The following is a 21126-nucleotide window of genomic DNA, read 5'->3' as shown; positions in this document are numbered from 1 at the left end:
GGTCTTCCACGTACCTTTTTCACTCTGTCACGTCGGAACACGCCTCACAAACTCACACTTTGCACTCCACTTTGGTGGAGAACGGCGCGCTGTTATACTTCATTCATACTTTATATATCATTTGCCAATAATGTGATTAGCATAATATTTTCTTCTGACCCCCAAAATGTAGCTGGGGTTGATACTTTGAACGAGTTATTCAAGCATCCACGAAACCATGAAACCATTTAACACGTAAGAGCAAAAATATTTTTTGATTATGTATCGTACAATGTATGTATCCAGAAAGTTGGAAAAAAAGGAAAAAAAAAACTAACAAAACTCTTTTGTGACGTTTTTTGTATGTTAGTCTGTAAAGCAGATGTTTCTTGTCATTTTGATGTCGTTTAAATATATTTTATAAGGTTGATGCAGCTATTCCTGTTCTTGCGTTTTATTCGCGTGTGTGTGTGAGAGAGAGATCATCAACGAGTTGATTCGCAATTTGCACAAGTCAAATACAGTTGCTTCCTTGGGGTCATACAGTTTCACTTATTATTGGTGCTGCGGCAGGATGTCTAGTGTGATACGAGTAAAAGGCTAACCTTTCTGCAGCCAACATTGGTCAGGCATTGAGCGTAAAAGGAAAAGCGCATAACTACCAAACGCGTGACCTATCACTTTTTATTAATTTCAGCGACCACCATTTTTTCTCCAGTTAACGATTAGTGTTATCCATCACTAGTCACACTTCATCATATCATATCAGTTAGATGGTGTTTAGATGGTGTTCAGGAAACGCCAGTGCTTTCATCATCCAGGATATATTTATATATATATATATTATATTCATTTTATAATCCTCTGAGTGGCAGATCTCATCCGAGCAATTGGATACATATACTAGTCTAGAAAAAAATCACTTCAAGAGACAAACATTTGCTGCATGAAAATCCACAAAAGAAATAGTAAACTAATTTATTAATCATTTTTATATTTAGTTCATCTCTGTACAGGCTTATATCAAGCAATAAAACGGTTACACAGAGAAAATGGACCAAAGAAAAGGGCACTCACACAGACACTGTTGGGTCAAACAAACATATGTGATGGAGTCAACAGTGATGAACTCTACTTAATTGGAGTGGGCTACTAAAGTATTTCATATAAATAAATAGTTCATTTTCACTATGACAATATATGAAGTCTGGAGTATTTTTTAAGAATTGGAATCAGAGTCAGCAATACTCCACAAATGATTTTGTATATTTACAAGGAAACACGGTAAAACTCGTAACATGCACAATCTGATCTGTCTTCTATACTGGGAAACTGAGCATTGTTCAAGATTTGATCGAAAGCTCGTCATTAAAAAAAAAAAATACATACATATTCCGGTGGATTTGATGACACTTTTGAGGCGACAAGTTTCGGAGCGGTAAAACTGTTTCTGAATGACCACTAGAGGGCAGTGTCGTCAAAGGGATGAGTGTCCTCCCACTTAGCCCAGCAATCAAGTATGGGAATTTTAACACCCCAGCCAATGTTCATTGTAACTAGCTATATTATATTATATTTTAAAACGACTTGAACATATAAAGTGCTTTTTGGTGAACTCTTTGTCACGGATGGATTTAACATGTAAGGATGAAGACCACGTGATACTACTGACTTTTACTACCCTGCATTTTGTTGACCCATAATAGGATGTTAAATGTATATGAAAGTGTCTAGAATTAATTGAAGTGTTTGATTTTATGTTCCAGCTGTTAATTATTCATAAAATGCCCCCATAACAGATATGATAAATCTGTCATGATTTCCCCCATTTCTGCAGGGCCCTTTTCTACATGGTTTATGTACAATCCTTTGAGTTCTTTCTTTTCTTTGCTTTTTTTTTTTTAAAGTATGTGAGGCGACCACATTACTTCATGAAAGATGTGGGCATTTACAAAAAAAAAACGATTGCAACACGCTTTGTGTTCTATGTTTCATGTCATGGTTGTAAGCTGTTGTTGCTATGGCGGCAAACGCGCCGGGGGGGTTGGCGGGGGGCGCTACACCTCGTTCTGCCGCGTGATGTCTGCCGAGACGCTGTTGAACTCGCTGGCGCGGGCCGTCATGCCCAGGTACTGCTTGAGGAACTCGCTGAAGCGCTTCTGGTTGTTCCACTTTCGGGCGGACTTGCGGACGCCTATGAACCCGCCGTAGCGCTTCTGCAAGGACCGGCCGGGGTCCATCAGCTTCCTGTATCCGTACTTGCCCTTCAGGAAGCCGCCGAAGCGCTTGGTCAGGTTGAGGGCTGCCCCGTTCTCCTGCCCGTCCATCACGCTGTTCCCCTCTTCCTCCTCGCCCTCCTCCTCTTCCTCCTCGGACCCGCCCTGCCGGGAGCGGTAGGCGGCGCTGAGCTGAGCCGTCCGGCTGTCCCTGCCCAGCTCGTCGATGCCCAGCGCCCGTGCCACGTTGTCGAATTGCTGCAGGGCCCCAGAGTACAAGAGCCCTCTGTTTCCCTGGTCGGCGGGCAGCATGGCAGCCACCGCCTCCTCTTCTCTTTTCAGCATGGTGCCCCCTAGTGGAAAGGAGGTTAACTGCACCTGCTCAGCTGCCTGGCGGCACAGCTCCCAGGTAGGGGTCGGGGCAGCGTTGCCCTCGCACTCCACCAGACAGACCTGCGTATGGAGAGACACACACGCATGAAAAACACTGTTAGGGGGAGTCTGCGTTTCACAGGCTCGGCTCATCAGTGTAATGGTGCGTAAAACAACACCTGTATATCGTTATGCTCAGTGACACGGTGAAAATCGGGCAGCGCCACTCATTAACCCAAGCACCTCAATCATACCTCCTCCTCCGACAGACAGGCCGCGTCTGAAAACACGGCGCTATACGTGCGATCTTAGGTGTGTGGTTGAAAGAATGTGCTAGAAAGTATTTACGTAGAGCCCCTGGGTGCAGCACCTGTCAGTCTGCAGGAAAATCTTTTCACCCAGTGCTAGAACACGTCAATGACGTGGTAGTGGTGTTGCATATGGACTCAACATTTTCCAATAACAAATCCAATTGCTTAAGATATTAATCACTTACTTAACACTCATTCAGAGTGAATTGCATAGCTTATGTATTATCCATGTGTAACTGGATACTTACTGAAGCAATTCAATTGAATCATTCTGCTCAAGGGCTCAGGGACTAAGGCTTCCAACTCACTGGCCACTGCATCAATGCAGCCGCCCAATGCAGATGGGACAAGCTTAAAGGAAAAACTTAATGGCATTCCGACTTAGTGTCACCCTCTTTTGACAACCATTCTAAAATGGACAATACGATCAAGCGCAATTGCAAGTGATTGTGCAATTGTTTATTTCTGGGGTGGCAGTGTAGCGTAGTGGTATGGAGCAGGGGTTGTAACTGAAAGGTTGCTGGTTTGATTCCCCACTGGGGCACTGCTGCTGTACCCTTGGGCAAGCTACTTACTCCAGAATTGCCTCGGTAAATATCCAGCTGTGTAAATGGATAACCTGTAAAAATTGTAACTTATGTAAGGGGTTAGCAGATGCTCTGGGCAAGAGTGTCTGCTAAATGATTATAATTTAATGTAAGGTAAAGCAAAATTAAACCTAAAAGGAGATGACTCTAAATATGGAGCCCATCAGAAAAGAAAGTTAAAAGCAATACAGCAGTGGATTTATTTATCCTTTGAAGTCAGTTAGATGATGCAAATTGAGGGCAAGGACTAGAAAGCTTGATGAGTCGTGAGCTCAGAGGGGTGTGGCAGGTGGGGGCAGAGGGGGTGGAGGGGCCTGGGAGGAACTAATCCAGCGAGTTCAGAAGGGTGGGGCTGGTGGTATTTTGGGGGCTGTGACAGAGCAGGGCATGTCCTTGCTGGTCATGGTTGTTTCACACTGATGGAGAGCTCCAGAAGGCTGAGGTTGGACTCAGCAGGGGTCCCTCTCTGTGTATCTGTAGGTTAGCGTGACCACCAGCCGCTCGTGTTGCCCCGGGGTGTACTCACACAGGGATAATCCAATCACCGCAGCTGCTTGTGTCTAAACACTCTGCTGGGTAATTAGCTCTGTGAATAGGCCTGTCGGTATCGCGTCTGTGACTCACTCCGCCCGAGAAACGCCACCAGCTGGAAAAGGCCAGCGCTTTTCCGCTCCTCTTACTGTTACGCACCCAGTCAAGTGTGTGTGCCTTAGGGCTCAGCTCTCTTTGTATTATGATGCATGATGGAGAGAGTGGTGTGCGTGTGTGCGTGCGTGTGTGCGTGCGTGTGTGCGTGTGTGCGTGTGTGTGTGTGTGTGTGTGTGTGTGTGTGTAAGAGAGAGAGTGAGAGCATGTTTGTGTGCTGCAGATGTGTGTTGTGTGATGTTCTGTTGACCTAGGTGTTATGTGCTGTACCTGTCTTGTATTATGCAGGCTTTTGTGTTGTGTAGTTTTGTGCATGAGGGTTGTTATATAGAGCTGCACGTTGAAGTAGATCTGTCACTTGTGTGATACAGACGTGTAGTGCAGTGTCGAGTGTGATAACGACCTGTGTGCCGTGTGGTATAGACTTGCTTGTTTTGTAGTATAGAACAATGTGTTGTGTCATGTTGTATGATACATTCCAGTGTATTGTGTGGTATTATGTGATATAGATAAGTATATTGCGATACAATATGCGATATAGTGTGTTATGTGACGTAGTGTTTTGTGTGATGTAGACCAGTGTGCCATGTGATGTGTGATGTAGACCTGCGTTCAGTGTGATGTGATGTAGACCTGTGTGTTGCCTGACACAGCCCGTGTTGTGGCCTCACCAGCATGCTGAAGGCCTGGTCTTTGTGCAGCTGCTGGCTGCAGGAGAGGCAGTCGTTCTGGCAGTCACTGCGTCCCGGGACACACAGGCAGAATAGCAGCAGAGTCCACAGGGCCGTCTTCATGATTGGCAGGGTGACCAAGAGGGGAATGAGGCCTGGAGAGGGTACAGGGGGCCAGCAGAAAAGAGACACAAGTTAATCGCTGGCCATATACATTTTAGCACAGAAACATCTGACCCTAGCACCCTTGAATTTGTCACACCTTTGCCATTCCTCTTGAAGTATCGTTAAAAACACAACATTTAGCACATGAGTGGTGTATCCTAAAAGCACAGCAAGACCACTTTGCATGGCCTCATGCTGTTGCCATAGCTATATAGCCTTCTTTAAAGTTTACTTTCTTTTTGCTGTCCTTGGGTCAACATCAACATGGAGATCAGTCAAGATAACTGACTGATAAGAATGCAATAGGGTGTTGCAGGTGACGTACAGTAGGTGTTGTTTAACTCAGATCATGAGAACATGTGACGCAAAATCTAACTCAGCTGGAGTGTTGCTGAGCTTCTCCAGGTCATCCAGACTAAATGAAGCTTGAATAGAGAAAATAGAAGGATTTTTTCATATTTTTTGTACTATGTAGTTCACCTAACCCATTTTTTTTTTCATGAACAAACGAGTTGTGGGACAGTGAGGCTTCACAAACCCCATGATGGGCGATGCTACCTTGTATTGTCAGTGACTTGCAGATTTGAATCAATCATAGTGCTTTGGGTATTGAACTCCCTTCACACCTTCAGGATACTGTCTCAGTCCCATAAGCATGCAACCCCATCCCAGCACATACATTCATAACTTATAACTTATAACCAGCTGAGGTTCCAATGTAGTAAGTCTATAATCATCCCTGAGCAAGACTTGCCATCCCCTTTGACTGCAGTATGAATCAGTGCTTATGGTATGGTTGGCAGCAGTGTAGCACAGTGGTAAAGGAACAGGGCTTGTAACTGAAAGGTCACTGGTTCGATTTCTCACTGGGGCACTGCTGTTGTATCCTTTGGCAAGGTACTTTACTCACACTTGACCAAGTAAATATCAAGCTGTATAAATAGGTTAAATTGTAAGTTGCTCTGGATAAGAGCATCTGCTAAATGGCAATAATACAATGTAATGGTATAATAGGAATTACACACAGAGGGGTCGGGTATGTTTGAGTTTATTAAGCATTGATTCACATTGTGGGGAGAACAAGTAACCAAGCAGATCAGAGATTGCACTGTGAAAGTCCCAGTCACCCAGTCTCAACCACTCAGTGTGGCAATGTGAAAAATGACTCAAATGTCTAAACAGGCTTAACTTTATATTTTATAAAGGATGTTGCAGACCTGCTCATCCAGAGCTTACTTACAGAGCCATCATGTCAAGATATGTTAAAAATGCCTATCAAAGAAGCAACAGAACAAGAATGTAGGTGCAGAACAGCCAGTGATTGAGCATCAAGTTCAAAAACATTGTTAACACACAAGCATGCAACAGTAATTATAACAATATGCACATGTTGCCTAACAATTATCTCCAACAGCAACATTGCTAACATGCATTATAGTCATGTGTACACAGGGTCTAATGCTGTAAGAAAACATTACATATGAATGAGCTGTAGCTTTTCTAAATGCTGTGCAAGGATGTGAATGCTAAAAAGGCCATGTATTAACTGCAATTAAAAACATCACATCTGTTTAGTGCCGCCATCACATAGGATCAGACTGTTAAAGATGCGCTTAATGACCTTTAACATTCATTAATTTCAACACATCCTCTGTTCACTTTGTGTGAACGTATATAAATAAGATCACTCTCTGAGGCCTGAAGGGCTTTTTCCTTTTTACAATTAATAGCAGCCTAACCCTCAAACAGCAGCACTGTCACACTGATAGTCATGATATAAACTCTGCTGATATCAGAAGCCAATCATTCTTCAGTCCCTGAGTACGTTCAGTCAGTCCAATTTCGCATGAGATTATATCTTCAGCAAAGGAAGCACAGTAGCGCTTCACAGAGACATCACATGAAAGTCATGCTAGTACTGTTAAAACAGCAACACACATTCTAAATGATATTATTAATGATATTGTGATACACACAATATTACTGATTAATAACTCGTGTTGTGCAGTAAAAGCCCAAAGAATGCCTGTTTTGGGTGTAACATCACTCATCACTTAATCACTTTATCATCTTTGCACTTTAATGATCCTCTAGGGCTTTTCCCCCATTTTTTTTCAACGGCTAATACAGAAAACAGGACAGTGAAGGTAGTAACATACCACAGCATAACCGTAGCCTACAAAGTACATCTGTGACTTGAATGGAAATGAGTGGAATTGATTCAACAGTGCAATTAATTCATCTTAATTTAAGGTAACACTCCAGGCACAAGAATGATAAAAGCACATCCCTCATCTCTATTGGGATACAATTACAGCAGTACCTAAGACCCAAGGGCAATTTTTACATGTTCCAAATCAGAGTTGACTGTCACTGGATGGTTAAACTGGATGGTTTTAATGAAATAATGTGACATTATAGAAAAGATTACACCCACTATTCAAATATTCTGTTGTGTCAAGCATACAACATTTAAAGGTCACCCAGAGCATAAAACCCATTGAAAGTGTTTGTTTGGCTCTACCAAGCTTTTTTAAGCAATGCTCGCAAGGGATACTGGTCTGTGCATGTTCATGTGAACTTTTCATTTAAGATTTATTTCAAATATTCTTTTCTCAGACAAGTAACAATATATTTTGAGGTCCAACTGGATAAATATGATCATTTATAACTATAAGGTCAACCATCTGTAATGTTTCAGTTATCAGATCTGGGTGCCATTTGAAGTTGACTCATATGAAGAATAATGTCAGAATTACACTATATACACTTCCATCTTATCCCATCTAGCAAAGACACTAAAATGAAAGCGCAAATGGAATGACCAGTTACAATGAGGTGAGTAACTTACAAAATCCCATATAGGGTAGACACAGACGTGCTTATATTGACATTGTGCTTTGAGAATTGCATTATTAAGTTAAATAGATTTTTGAAGAGGTACCGCGGACACTGCAGACTGCAGAGGGATGTCTTACTGCAGGTAATCTGATCTCAGATCAGCTCCTCCAGCCATAAATCTTCCAGGGCTGTGAAGAACCTGGCAAAAAAAACGCTCAAAAACCTGGTCTAGGTGCCAATCACTATATTTGCAGCACAATGCTGAATTATGAGGTCTGAGCAGGGATTGACCCCATGGCCTTTCTGAATCACATTATGATTCTCAGTGAAAGACAGGATAAGAAGTGATGGGACAGTGAGTCTTCATGAACCCCGTAATGGATGAGCTACTCTATGTTGTCAATCTCTCATTGCCAGTAGCCAATAAAAAGACTTTGCCCTCCATCGTGAAACACACCAATGGGTTCAAATTGGTGGACTACTGATGACACAAGATAGCTCCAGCTAATTTCGGGGTTTATGAAGCTTCACTCTCCCATTTGTGATGATATTCCCATTAAATGCAAGACCCGCTTACCTAATGCGGGGAGCAAATCAAACTCTGCAGAAGAAATGACGGGGAACTATACACCTTCCATAGCAGGTTCACATATACACAGTACGTCACATACGTCAGAAAGACATGAGTTTAATTTATTACTCACTTGTGTGGCTAAACAGGACACGTGGGTATCCACATGGTTTTTCTGAGCATGTTCAACACACAGCAACCTCTGAATGACAGTCTCTCCTGATTTTTCTGATTGTGCCCCTCCTACAGAAATATGGCCTGCCATCCCCATCCCTGTTTCAAGACCCTTTTTTTTCTGCAGCTGCATTTCTATCAAGGTGGGATGATCCTTGAGAAATGAGTTAAATCAGATTACAGCGTGCACGTCTGGCTGGTTTCTTTTGGAGAGAATCCAGCAGAGGCTCTCTCAATTAAAAAAAAAAAAAGACAGTGTGGACTTCCATTCCAGTTCACTTCTGGCAGTCATAACAAATACATCATACAGTGGAATATCTGCAGGTGTAGGAGTAACAGTTTTATGCTACATCAAGAAATGAATTAATCATCTTTCATATATACAGATATATTACATATGTACGAAGCTCATGCATATATATGACTTCACACACTATTTTCCTGAATGTCTATCTGTCTCTCTCACCTTCCCAGAGATGGCCTGCATTATCCAGCACATCCTTCCTCCACTGATCTAATAATTTTCCTGACTGCACAGCAAGCACACAGGTAAATAAATCCACATTGGTTTGGGTCGGTGCAATTTCATATTACATTTGTCTCTCAGTGCTTCCCGTACGGTGAACTTCCATTGTTCTGAACGCATTTTCAATCAGCGCCAAAAGGCACCCAACACCAGCGTAAGGCCGGCTATAAATAAATCCCCCAAACAAGCCTTTGGGTCCTCATCACTCACGTCTCATTTCACAACCGTTCACATCGCGATCAATATGTCATATAGACAGCCATTTAATCACACAGAGGGCCGAGTACAGAGGCTGTACTGGATGGCAAATGCTCTGTAAGGCATGCTGGGATTAAAGCAGAAAATGGAGATGGTCATCCCACCGCCCTGAGAGCCGAGGCTGGGCTCGGGGCGTGTGAATACCGCATCGCTTCATAACGCGATGTGACGTTCGATCATGACCTGCGGAAATTACAAGGCCCTACACTCAATCGAGACCTCTGGACATCACAACAGTTTCGGAATCCATATTGCAAGGATGGCATTTGATGTAAGATTAGATACAATAAAATGATAAAGATATCTGAGGTTAATTTGCAGTCCAATGAACACAAGTAAAAAAAAAAATAGCAGGAATCAACACTTTAGACTGAGAGATAGATACCCCGTGAATCAGGGCTCCCTGTCCAAATGCTCCCAAACAACAGTTGTATTTAAGTGCACCAATGATCATTCTATGACATAGGTATGTTCTAAGACTCACTGGCTGTACTTCAATCAGTTCTGACAGGAATAGAAAGAATCAATGAACAGATGAATTAGTATATAATTCATTGTCATACAATTCACATTTTGCCATATCATATCCTCACACAAACAATCAAAAGGAGCCATGTCTATTACACAGATTCCAACAGAGATAAAGCACCAGATGTGGTCTAACGCCATATTCACTCCAAAATGCAGTGTAGTTCTTCTGGCATCCAACCTTAATTTGATATGACACTTCATTTTAAGGGGCAGGCGAAGACAGCTAAACCTCCAATGATAGCACTTCAGTGCTGTATCATGGAGCTTTGGCAATTTGTTACATTAAATTATGTTGGCTCAGCAGATGCTCGTAACCAGAGTGATTTGCATAGCTTGCAATTTTGCATATTATCCATTTATACAGTTGGATACAGTTGGCAGTTCAGGTTGGGTATGCAGCCCAAGTGTAGAACAGCAGTGGTCCACTCGGGATTCATACTGGCAACCTTTGGGATGCGAGCCCTGCCCATCACCACTACATTGCACTGCTACCCATAATTCAATAAATTCCTTTAGAACCAACGTTAAGTCAAACATCAGATCTGAACTGTGGATCAATTTTGCTTGAACCAAATAAACCCCTCAATACTAATAATAGAAAAAATAAACCTGACTGTACTGCTTAAACGAGATGAGATTCGGCTTGACACCCATGGCATACCGCCTGACGCATTGATCCAAAAGGAATTGGGTTACAATTTCACACGGGTAATATATATTGGCTGAACAAATTATTATTTTATTTGTTTATTAAACTCTTAATGTATATTTGGAGCTGACTGCAGTGGACTCACCACTGAAGCCTAGTGTACACAGCACTTTTTTTTCTTCATTCATATCAAATGTTCCGTTTCTATCTGTGCTACATGGCAAAAATGATATTAGCAGGATTGGTTCGGGTCAATTAACCGGTGGCTATATTAGTGATATTGGCACGATGATTCACTTAGATGGATACAATTAACACCTAACTATAAAAAAAATCTAAATAAATATCATTACTCTAATGATATTGACCTAGTTACTTGCTTAGATGGACAACAATTAATGACTAACTATAAGAAACTTTAATTTGTTCTACCAGTGGAGGTTGTTGGTGCAAACATAAGTAGCTTTACCAATGCTTTTAGTATCTGTTAATATTGCATTCTGTGTGTTTATTCCTGCTGATACCTGAGTGGTACTCCAGACTGACTGAAAAGTAATCCAGTCTATGAAAATAATTGTAACTGTCAGAGGTGATTCACTATTCAAAACACCCAGGTAGGCACATGTGCCAGAGTGACTCCATTCGTCACATAAATGGGTTTGGTGTTGTGGTGACGTCAAACTGTCATGACAACTGTAATCTCATTCAGCTAGGATTAGGCCTACACATTAAAACTGAAAGTACAGTAACGAATGCACTAGAAAACATCAAAATAAATTAGTGTCGCATGCATCAAGTAATGCTATAGGTCTCTGCCTGCAGCCATGATTCTTGTTGGGGTAATTAAGTGGCAGCTCTGTTTAGCTGTTAGTAAATGCATCTTCTGCATACACACAGCAAAGGTTTCAACAGTGAATTGTACTAGTAGAGTAGCCAGATACTTGTCATAAAATAGCTAGCAGGTGACTTAGCCAGCCAGACACATGTTAGAGTTTCCTACATATGCTTCCGGTTGCTAGGCAGCCACTTGTCACTATTACCTAGTAAGTTATTAATACAGTTATTAATCAGCAAGAGGTTTGCTATCCTAACCCTGCTAGGTACAGTTGCCGAGCTAGGTAGCCAGGCGTGTGTTATCATATGAAAACATTAGTGTGTCACTCCTTGAAGTGCTCTAATATTGACCTTTACTATACTGTAGTACTTTAAACCTCCATCCCACCACACCTACCCCCAAGTTTGTGTATTGTATTTGAAGCAGGCTCGGTGCCCTGAGAAAATACAGAAACATAATAAATACTATGTAGACATCGGGATATAAGGAGACAACTGGGGGTGCACTGAGGTCCGTCTGTGGGTGCAAGATGGACCTCACTCCTAAGCACCCCCATAGCACCAGCCCTGATTTGAGGTACGTGAGGTCAACATATCTAGACTAATGTACTGAATAACAACGCGCCAGCTTTAATCAGGAATATAGATGTTTGCTGTACAGGTGATCCTCACGCTTGTTTGCCGTCTACGTAAGAAAAAGAAGGGATTGAGTAATGCTAACGCGCCCATTGCCGCCACTGTTGCCCACTTTTCATTCACTGCCGCGATGTGTAGAATTGTTGAGGCGCTCATGTCACCCGAGGTTTAGGAAGGATTACTATGAAACGACCGACATGCCTTTTCACTTTCAATAGACGGATTATTATAACCTGGGTCTGTTGTCTTTTTGTACAAAACTGCCTACAACAGGGTATGACAGACAGTGATTTACATTTGAGAGAAACTGTCACCACGACCTGCCTTTTAAAGTCTTCTGGTGTATTTAAAACTTCAGAGCCGCTATCAGCGAGCATTTAGACTGGCTTGTTTTGCCAATTCAAAGGGGCGGCATTGCGAATCACACTCGAGAGGAAAACCCAGCCGACTGAATACGCGTAAATTCCCATCAGAAAGGAGGTGTACTTGGCACTCAGAGAGCGAAAGGCATACTTGAAAGAATATAAAACAGCATGATAAAATTTATTTATGATAAAATTATTGGAATTTATGGCACAATAATAAATAACAATAAATAACAGCATCGCTAACTTGTGCATGGTATCTGCTGTTGTCTAAAACTGCGTTCTACTGGGCATTACATTAAAAGACACAAAGGTCAATAAATAACAGCAGTGATAATAAAAGCTTTTTATATACATATAAGCTGTAATATATACAATATCATATTACGATATAGATAGATAGATAAGATATCTCGTTCTCCCTGGCAGTGTTTATTGTGTATTACAAGGTACCACCTCTTTGTCTAAAATGATGTTGTTCTGGATAAAAAGCGTTAAAAAGTGTTGTGCCTTACCGATATATGCTTTGAACGTATAGTCTAACCTTGAAGTGTAACCTGACAGTCTGATCTAGCCTCGGAAAAATCACGGGGAGTTTAACATGTACGTTCCCTGTTACCAGTGTAATTGTGCATTTAGCATGAGCCAACGGTTTAAATGATAGTCTTGGGGTTGGATCCTAAAATGCAAAAAGGAAAAATGCTGTCAATGTGATGTATTTCTCAAAGTTAATGCCTAAAACTTTTTAAAAGATATTCAGCCAGGATCAGTGTGACTAAATAGAATGATAACCCCTTCTACCTCTAAGGCAATTTGGAGGTTGGCGAATAATTTTAAAATACTGTTATGCACTTTTGACATAAGTTATTTCCTCCCATCAGTAATTTCTGTGACGGGACGATGTAATGACGTTCCAAACCCAGCGTATTCTCCATCACCAAGACAAGCATCCCGAACCTTCGCAGCTAACGTTGCAGGGTTGATGGGCTTAATCTCCTGTGCTCCGGACAGATCAAGCAGCCGTAACGTCCTTGCGCGGCTGGCTGCTGACCTTTCTGCGCACCTGCGAAAATCTCATTTCATAGACGCTGGTTTGTCAGTTCACGAGGATCACTGGGGCTTTGCGTTTTTCCCGACCGCTCCCCAAGAAGATCGGAGATCACACTCGGTACTGTAAAAGACGCACCTGTTGCCTGGTGTGTCCGACACAGCGAAGTGGTCCGTTTAAAATATCCGTAGCATACATCTGTACTCATATCCGTATCCACATTCAGTTTTTTTTTCGCTATACTTTATGGAATGGTAGCATTTGTCACTGAGTTGCTCTGTTTGATTGCCATTTCGAATGAACAATGGGAATTAAAGAAAATCTGCACGTCATCTTACCAAATGGCAATAAATGGCACCAGCAAAGAAATTTCACACAGAACGTCGGACGTTCTCGGCGGACGTCTCATTTCGCAGTGCATTTAAGTTAAAAGGCGTGGGGTGGAAACTTTAAAAGGATGAGTTAGGCTATGTTCGAGTATGGATACCGTGGTGTTGTGTTGTGTTCCATACAAAACGGGGATGGGTTTAAATTTCCAGCTATAAGTAGCAAGATGCGTCCTTCAGTATGCTTTCTTTTAAGGTTACTATGACTGTCTCTTGCACCATGCTTCACTACTGTAGTAATAATCATTAAAACATTATGAAGCTCACAATTTATAAATAAATTAACACATACATGAATACATTTTTGGTCAGCAAACAAACCTTCATATTTCCATGTTAGCTCTGCTGTTAATTCTGAAGTACAGGAATTGCATTACAGGACAAATTCTGTAATTATGAATTTTCCCTTAATAATGCAAGCATGATGGAACAGTGCCCTTTTATGAATTGGACTCTTACTTATGTTGCGATCCCAATGACAGCTACAACCCACTTTATAAATATGTAATAAACAATGCCTTGTGAAACAATTTTTCGCAGTTTTGCATTAAATAGTATGATTTGAGGCAAATTACTTATTATTTTTATATGATTTTCATGATCAGTTGCTACTAGCTGTTATGATGGTCCTGTTCATTTCATTGTTTGAGATCTGCAAAATGAGAAGGAATTTAGGAGTTCATTTCAGTCACATTCGAGTTGTGTTTTTGATGTCATTTAGTGGACCAGATTTAGTCATGTAACTTAATATAGCTTTTGTAAAGGGCTGGGTCACAACCTGGATAAATGTTTTGCATTTTGTATTAACTGTTCACTATATGCTTTCTGAAAACCATCCCATCAGACCAGCACCTATTTAACTGTTACTACATGTAGCAGTTGCCCGAATACTGATTAAAAAGGATCACAGATCCTTGATATGGTTCAGTGCACTTACTTATCTGCAGTGAGGAGAAACTCAAACTTAATGTCCTTTGAAGGAAGATGGCATGGAAATGTACTGACAGATCATAGCCTGTTTTCAGATCCTCTTAAATCCCAGCTGGGACTTAGCAGTAGGCCTGTACATTATTTTCTCCCAAGGAATATGACCATTCTTGACAGGCAGTAAGTCCCTAAGCATCTGCAAAGCATCAAAATCCACAAATATTGATTTTGAGACTTACATATGTACTTAGACAAAGTCCCCACAACCAAAGAGGATGTTTCTTAATCTATACAATATTGCCTCATATCCTGCTCTGCATCACATTGATATGCGTCAGGGATGAAGGAGTGTTTGAGAGAAAGAAAATGGAAACGGAAGATTTCTAAGGACCGCCAGATTTTGATATAAGAACTCATTCACCCTTGAATTCACAAAGGAATCCACAGGTTTGTTTCTTCACCAGGAAAATTGATTACTATATTTATATGATTAAAAATGTAACAGCATAACCATTATCACTGCAAGACACTTCTGATATTTTTTTCCCTCCTGTTCAGCCAAAGCTGGAAGAATATAATCTTTTAAGCAAGAGTAAAATTACTCATAACATCTTAATTTTCAATTAAAAAGTGGCGAGGATGACGCAGTCATTTAAGTGCATCCTTGGAAGTTTCTTTCTCTCTACAGAGAGATAATTAATTGATCATAATTAAGAGACAGATTGTTCCCCATGCTCGTACAAAGTCAAAATTAAATTCAAAACATATGGGAGGTAAAAAAAACCTGTTCTTATAACATTTATGATTAAGAGGAAACTGCAGAGGCAGTGCTTCATCTCTGACTGTTAAATCATTCTATGCAATAAAGAGGTTTCAAGGTTTCAGAGGTATGCTGGAAGAAAAAAACCTTTCACTCACTCCTTTACAAAGCCTTTAGGAAGTGCCTTACCTTTCAGAGTGACAGCTATGGAAAAAAAAGCCAGGGATTGAGCTGACCTTTGATTGACTTGTGGAACCTCTCAGGTTAATATATCAAGCTGTATGGTTGAGGCAGCCTTTGTCCGGCCGGGCATCTCACGGTCCTCCCTTTTGACTGCTGCACTCAACTCCTGACAGACGCAGACAAGTCGGAAGTGTTTCGGAAGCTGATGCTGAGGATGTCTGCGCTCAGCATCGACGCAGCAGCGAGCCGGCGGACAGAACACACGCAGGACGTAGCGTGAGCATGGCAGCCGAGCAGCCAGCACATGGAAAGTGTGCACAATGAGTGTGTCTAAACTACGCACCGGCCCCTGTAAGTGAGTACGCCACAAAGCTTATTTTACGCAGCTCATCTGTGGGAACACCACACTGGTACTTGAGGAAAAAAGGTTTTCTTTCTACCGCATGTGGAGGAAAATACCCCACATCTATGTTATTCTTATATCATTTGCAATGCAATCATTGTTTTTCAGAATGACTAACATGTCAGCTAGTCATACAGGTAGATACTTTCCTGAAAAAATTCAGATTAAGTACCTTGCTCAAGGGTACAACAACAGTGCCCCAGTGGGGAACTGAACCTCTGGGATACTGCACCTGCTTTTCAGATCTGCATTACACTGCTGCCTCTTTTTAAAGGGTTTAAATTAAAAACAGGTACCAAATGCCACAAGTCAAATGAAGTCATATCATTAAAAATGCACATGCATGTATTTAAGTGTTAAATAAAGAGCCGGGCCAACCCCAACACTTCTGGCACTCCATTCCAAACAGTTCCAGAATTCCAAGCAAAGAGATTCAAAGCCAGAAAGCACACGTGTATTCCTTGCTGCCCTCTGGCAGTCTTACCTGTATTTTGTGGCTGGGGCGGGGTGGGGGTTTGTGTCCTCTGGTGCTTTGAAAGGTTGAAAGGAAGTAGATTCCTACCTTCAGCCTCTGTTTGTAACAAGGACATGCTGTTGAGCTGCCTTTTTATAGTGACACACCCCCTCCTTTTAGTTCAGCCTACCCGTCCCTTTAGCCCTGCCCACCCCATCCCCCCCCCCACAACCCACCCTACACCCCCAGAAGCTCCCACACAGAGACAGCAACAGTCATGGGGGGTGGGGAGGGATGGGGGGGAGAGTTTATTACGCATGAAGTTGGACAGAAACACATCAGTGCAGACGTATGAGACGCCACCTACGTCAGCTGATGCACTTTCCGGGAAGCAACGGAAGGGGCTAAAAATATACATTAGCGTACGTCTGTCATTTTTTTTCTCCATCCCAAAGGCTGCCCCAGCGTCCCTTACCTGTCCATCATTACCTTTGTATCTGTCAATAATCTTTGTTCTTCATCTGTTCTTCACTTCTCTGTTTGAGGCATCAGGCCAACGTATACTTTCTGTATGGTCTGTATACCTTATTTAGGAATGACCAAAAGTAAAAAAATATCTTCCTCCGTTTTCTCCCCCACCCCTTGCCCACAAAGGTTTATCTTCACTTCCAGAAGTTCCACGGAGCTTCGACGGATGAATCGATCAATAACTCGGTCAACCTTATTTGGAAAATCTTTTTCCAATGATCTGTTATAGCACACTTCGTGGAGTCACGAAGGCAACGACCACCAGTACATAATTCACTGCCATCCGGTACGCGGGGGCAGAAAATGAGTACATCTAAAGGACAAAGGAAGCTGCTGAGCCCAAGAGCAGAGGCTAGCTCACCTCCACATAAGGAAAAACAATTCACATCTGCAGGGTGGAATCTAAGCACTGACCGCTCACCCATATAGCAGGTGCAGGACAGAAAGAGGCAATTCATATGCAATGAACTGATTTTTCATTGGTTATTTTCCTCCCTCATGATGGACCCCTGTACCCAAAAAATATAGTGCCTCTTCTATCTTAAAATGTGATATTTTGTCTGATGGGCCATGCAGATTAACCATGTATTCAGATATCCACAATCAGAGTCTTTGCATATGTGCTGTCTGCCGAAGATTTCGTGGCTGCAGTTTATGATGTCATGTCTGATAGAACAATGCAATGCATGGGATTCTAAAACACACTTCTAGAATTCCAAACCTCACAGGACTCTGAATCTATGACACCAGGAGGGGAGACCACTCCAGGTTAAACGGAGAATCACCATTGAATTTGGTGGTACTGATTTGCCTTCACCTTCTGATATTCTGCTCCCTCACATTTCTTTTTTGTCGTGAAAATTTGCATACCTCTTTTCACAGCAGTAATGTCCAATAATTTAATCTTTTTCCGTTACGCTTCATTTGCATTATTTCATTTGTCACCATATCCATCAGTCTCTCCAGATCCAACCATTGTGCCCAGAGATGATGTCATCTCCCTGGAGCGCTGGGTCTCTTGGTTCAGAGTAGTTCACCATGGCACAAAAAAGCCATGTGCAGGTCATCTGCACAAAAATGAGCACAGTGACATAATCTAAGGAGAAAAACGTATGATGTCACAGGAAGTGACAACAGATAGTGAATGGAGACTTTAAAGAGTTTCAGAGTCTGAGATGGCAGGTATTCCATCTGCCAAGTTACAGGTTGGCAGGTGTATGTCATACCCACACAGCACAGTTACCTTTAGGTTCCTTTGGGTTTTTTTATATACTGTATCAAGGAGATGGTTACTGAAGGCAACACGACAGATGCAGAAATCTTACAAAGTGCGGTGTCTGCTCTGGTGGCCAGATGCATTCTTTGCATCAGACATGTGACAAACTACTGCAAGACCACACTGACGGGGACATTATATGCTAGGAAAATGTGTTGCTGCATTTGAATCGCCTTCCTGGTTGCCATTCATTGCCATTATTCTGCTCTTGAATATGCATTTTTTCATTTTGACACAAGTCAACCTCCAAAAGTTGGCCTACAAATTCACCGCCCTACGCCAGTCTTCACTGCATATGGCATTACGTGAACTGAACCTTGGTGTCTTTGATGTGGTATAGCCTTGTAGCATTGTGGGAGAAGAGCCATTACCACAGGAAGAGATCAAGGAAAATACAAACCTACCCCCCACTCTCTCTTGCTACCTGGGAACTCTCTGAAGGAGAACACTGAATTCAAAGATTAGCCACATTGACAGAGGCCTAGATACTGACTGATGTTGTAATTCTGTCTTTTCTTTAATCACAGTGAAACAAGGTCCACATATGGTTCAATCAACAAGTGGGCAGCAGTGTAGCATAGTGTTAAGGAGCAGGGCTTGCAACTGAAAGGTTGCTGGTTCGACTCCCTGTTAGTGCAGTGCTGTTGTTGTGCCCTTGGGTAAGGTACTTAACCCACAACTGACTTAGTAAATACCCAGCTGTATAAATGGGTAACATAAAAATTGTAGTCTATGTAAGTCTCTCTGGATAAGAGCATCTGCTAAATGACTATAATGTAAATAAAAGGAGTACATCAATCACAGGCCTCCACCCATTTTTGTAGTTTTTTTGGAAATCAAACGGACCCTCAGGGGGTCAGAGAGAGGAGAGACTTCATGGGGTGTAAAATCCACATCCATTCCATATGTGGATGTGGATTTTACAGGTGGAAATTGAGTTAATGGCCATCAATCACTTCATGTCTTCATGAAGTGCTAGGTTTAAAGACAAAATGTACAATTGTTATTAGTTTTATTGCTTTACAAAAGTGGTTAATTTCTCTTCTGTGATTCAAGTTTATGCAGTGTCCACCGCTCATTAGGTTTAGGCTCAATAATACATGTGTGCCGAAAGCCAAAATCAAATTACCTCTTTTCTAAAGGTTCAGGGAATCTGAAGGAGGTTTTTTTGGAATCAAAATGGCTCAGGTCACAGAAGATGCATGAAGATCAAAGGAATTGTATTTAGACAATAACCACAGGTGTGTTCACACTGGTAGAATGGCGGTGTTTAAGTTTTGGTGACTACTAGGAAAATAAACAATATTGCAAGTTATTTTAGGACCTTACTTTCAGTGTCACTCAGATTGGTCACTAAAATGGATGACTGACATATCCCCATTTCATCACGGTCATATTTTGTGCATTCCTTGTTTTTGACAGGTCAATTCAGATAGATTGATAGATTGATGCTCCAAGAATGACTCATTTTTAATCTTGTTTGAGCAAGAAAATGGGTAATACTGTTTATTTTTCTGCCTTAATGGACACTGAATATAATAACAAGTGAATGAAGGGGAAATGAGAGCACTGTTTTATTTTGGGCTTAGTCGCTTGATAGAAGACAAAAAATGCCTTCTCTGTGATGATGCTGTTTTTGGCGCTCATAGTGAAACCGAATCCCATCCGAAAGAAAAGTGTCAGTGTAATTAGTGAACTTTTAAAAAGTCTGTACACTTGAAAACCCCTCATCGTATATCCAGATGGCAACGTAGCAGCTCAAACAGGGAAGCAGTTTCATGCCACATGTTTCCACAGGTTTTTTTTTTTTTGGAATACAGAGGCGATGACCTCTAATATAGCTCCATTATGTGAAAAAAGAAAAAACATAAAACAAACAATATTGGGGTGTTGCATTTAAATGGACATATAATTTCTTTGAGATTATGTAAAAAGTATGAGTTGTGAGGTGAGATGAGGTGACTTAAAGGTAATTGTCCACTTTATTTAAAGACACACAGCTTTTTTTTCTCCCAGCGACCATGCTATTTCTTTTACAGGTTTAGGGGGGGAATTCTAAAGTGGTGCAGTCCGGGTTTCATTAAGGACGCAGTAGCCTGGAAATGATTACCACAGGTGTACCGTCACATCTGCCAGGCGTGTGCAGAGGTAACGGGGTTAGGAGGGGGACTCGAGCCCCTTGCCTTTTGGTCCTGAAGTCAAAAGTGTCCTTTCCTGCCAGTTTGATCATCCATAACTATGCCCTTTTTCAAATTTGAGCCCCTGCCTTCCTGTCCGTGCATAGCCCTTCTACCCACCCAAGGTGCTTACCCATGATAACTCCTTTTCCCCCAGGGTTATAACACTGAAAGACCATTAATTTGTGAAAAGCTATCTTCATTATGGAGAGTAAACATGCATTTTCGGAAGAGGTCCTCCCAGCATTTCATATAGAGAGCATTTCAGTATATGCTCACGAGTGAGAAAGAGTAGCTTAACCCTGACCAATGTATTCGTGGGCCAAATGTTTAGTGCAAGTGTCCACCTTCCTGAAGCTGAACACAAGGCAAGCATCATCCCGTAAATGGCCTCTGAAATCTTCAGTTTCGATTTGTTCATCTTCTCTTTTGTCCTTTTGGGTTGAGGAAGAGGTCTTCCTCCCTCATTTATTGAGTAATTATATCAAATGAAATAAGAAGCAAACCCAAACAGGTAATTTGTATGGATAGAAGGGACGAACCCTGTTTTACATAACCTTCTTGTAGAAATTCAAAAGTAGCTTCAAATGCCTCCTACATTTTTCTTACATTAAAACCAAGGAAAGTGTTCAGCTGGATGTACCAAGCACTTA

At 41.7% G+C, this 21126-nt stretch overlaps 1 protein-coding gene across 1 annotated transcript; it reads right to left on the bottom strand.

Moving 5' to 3' along the window:
• Positions 1–1321: 1321 nt before the first annotated feature.
• pnoca (prepronociceptin a) lies at positions 1322–16594 on the bottom strand. Its single transcript, XM_036542926.1, has 3 exons — positions 16523–16594; positions 4782–4936; positions 1322–2648 (listed from the first exon to the last, which is right to left on the bottom strand). Exons 2-3 carry the CDS (start codon positions 4902–4904, stop codon positions 2037–2039), a joined length of 735 nt encoding a protein of 244 aa, XP_036398819.1. The 5' UTR covers positions 4905–4936; positions 16523–16594; the 3' UTR covers positions 1322–2036.
• Positions 16595–21126: the final 4532 nt, after the last annotated feature.

This window comes from Megalops cyprinoides, chromosome 12 (genome assembly GCF_013368585.1).
Source record: "Megalops cyprinoides isolate fMegCyp1 chromosome 12, fMegCyp1.pri, whole genome shotgun sequence".
NCBI classification, from domain to species: Eukaryota; Metazoa; Chordata; class Actinopteri; order Elopiformes; family Megalopidae; genus Megalops; species Megalops cyprinoides.
The sequence above is the reverse complement of the archived record's forward strand: the minus strand, read 5'-3'. Positions and strand labels throughout refer to the sequence as shown.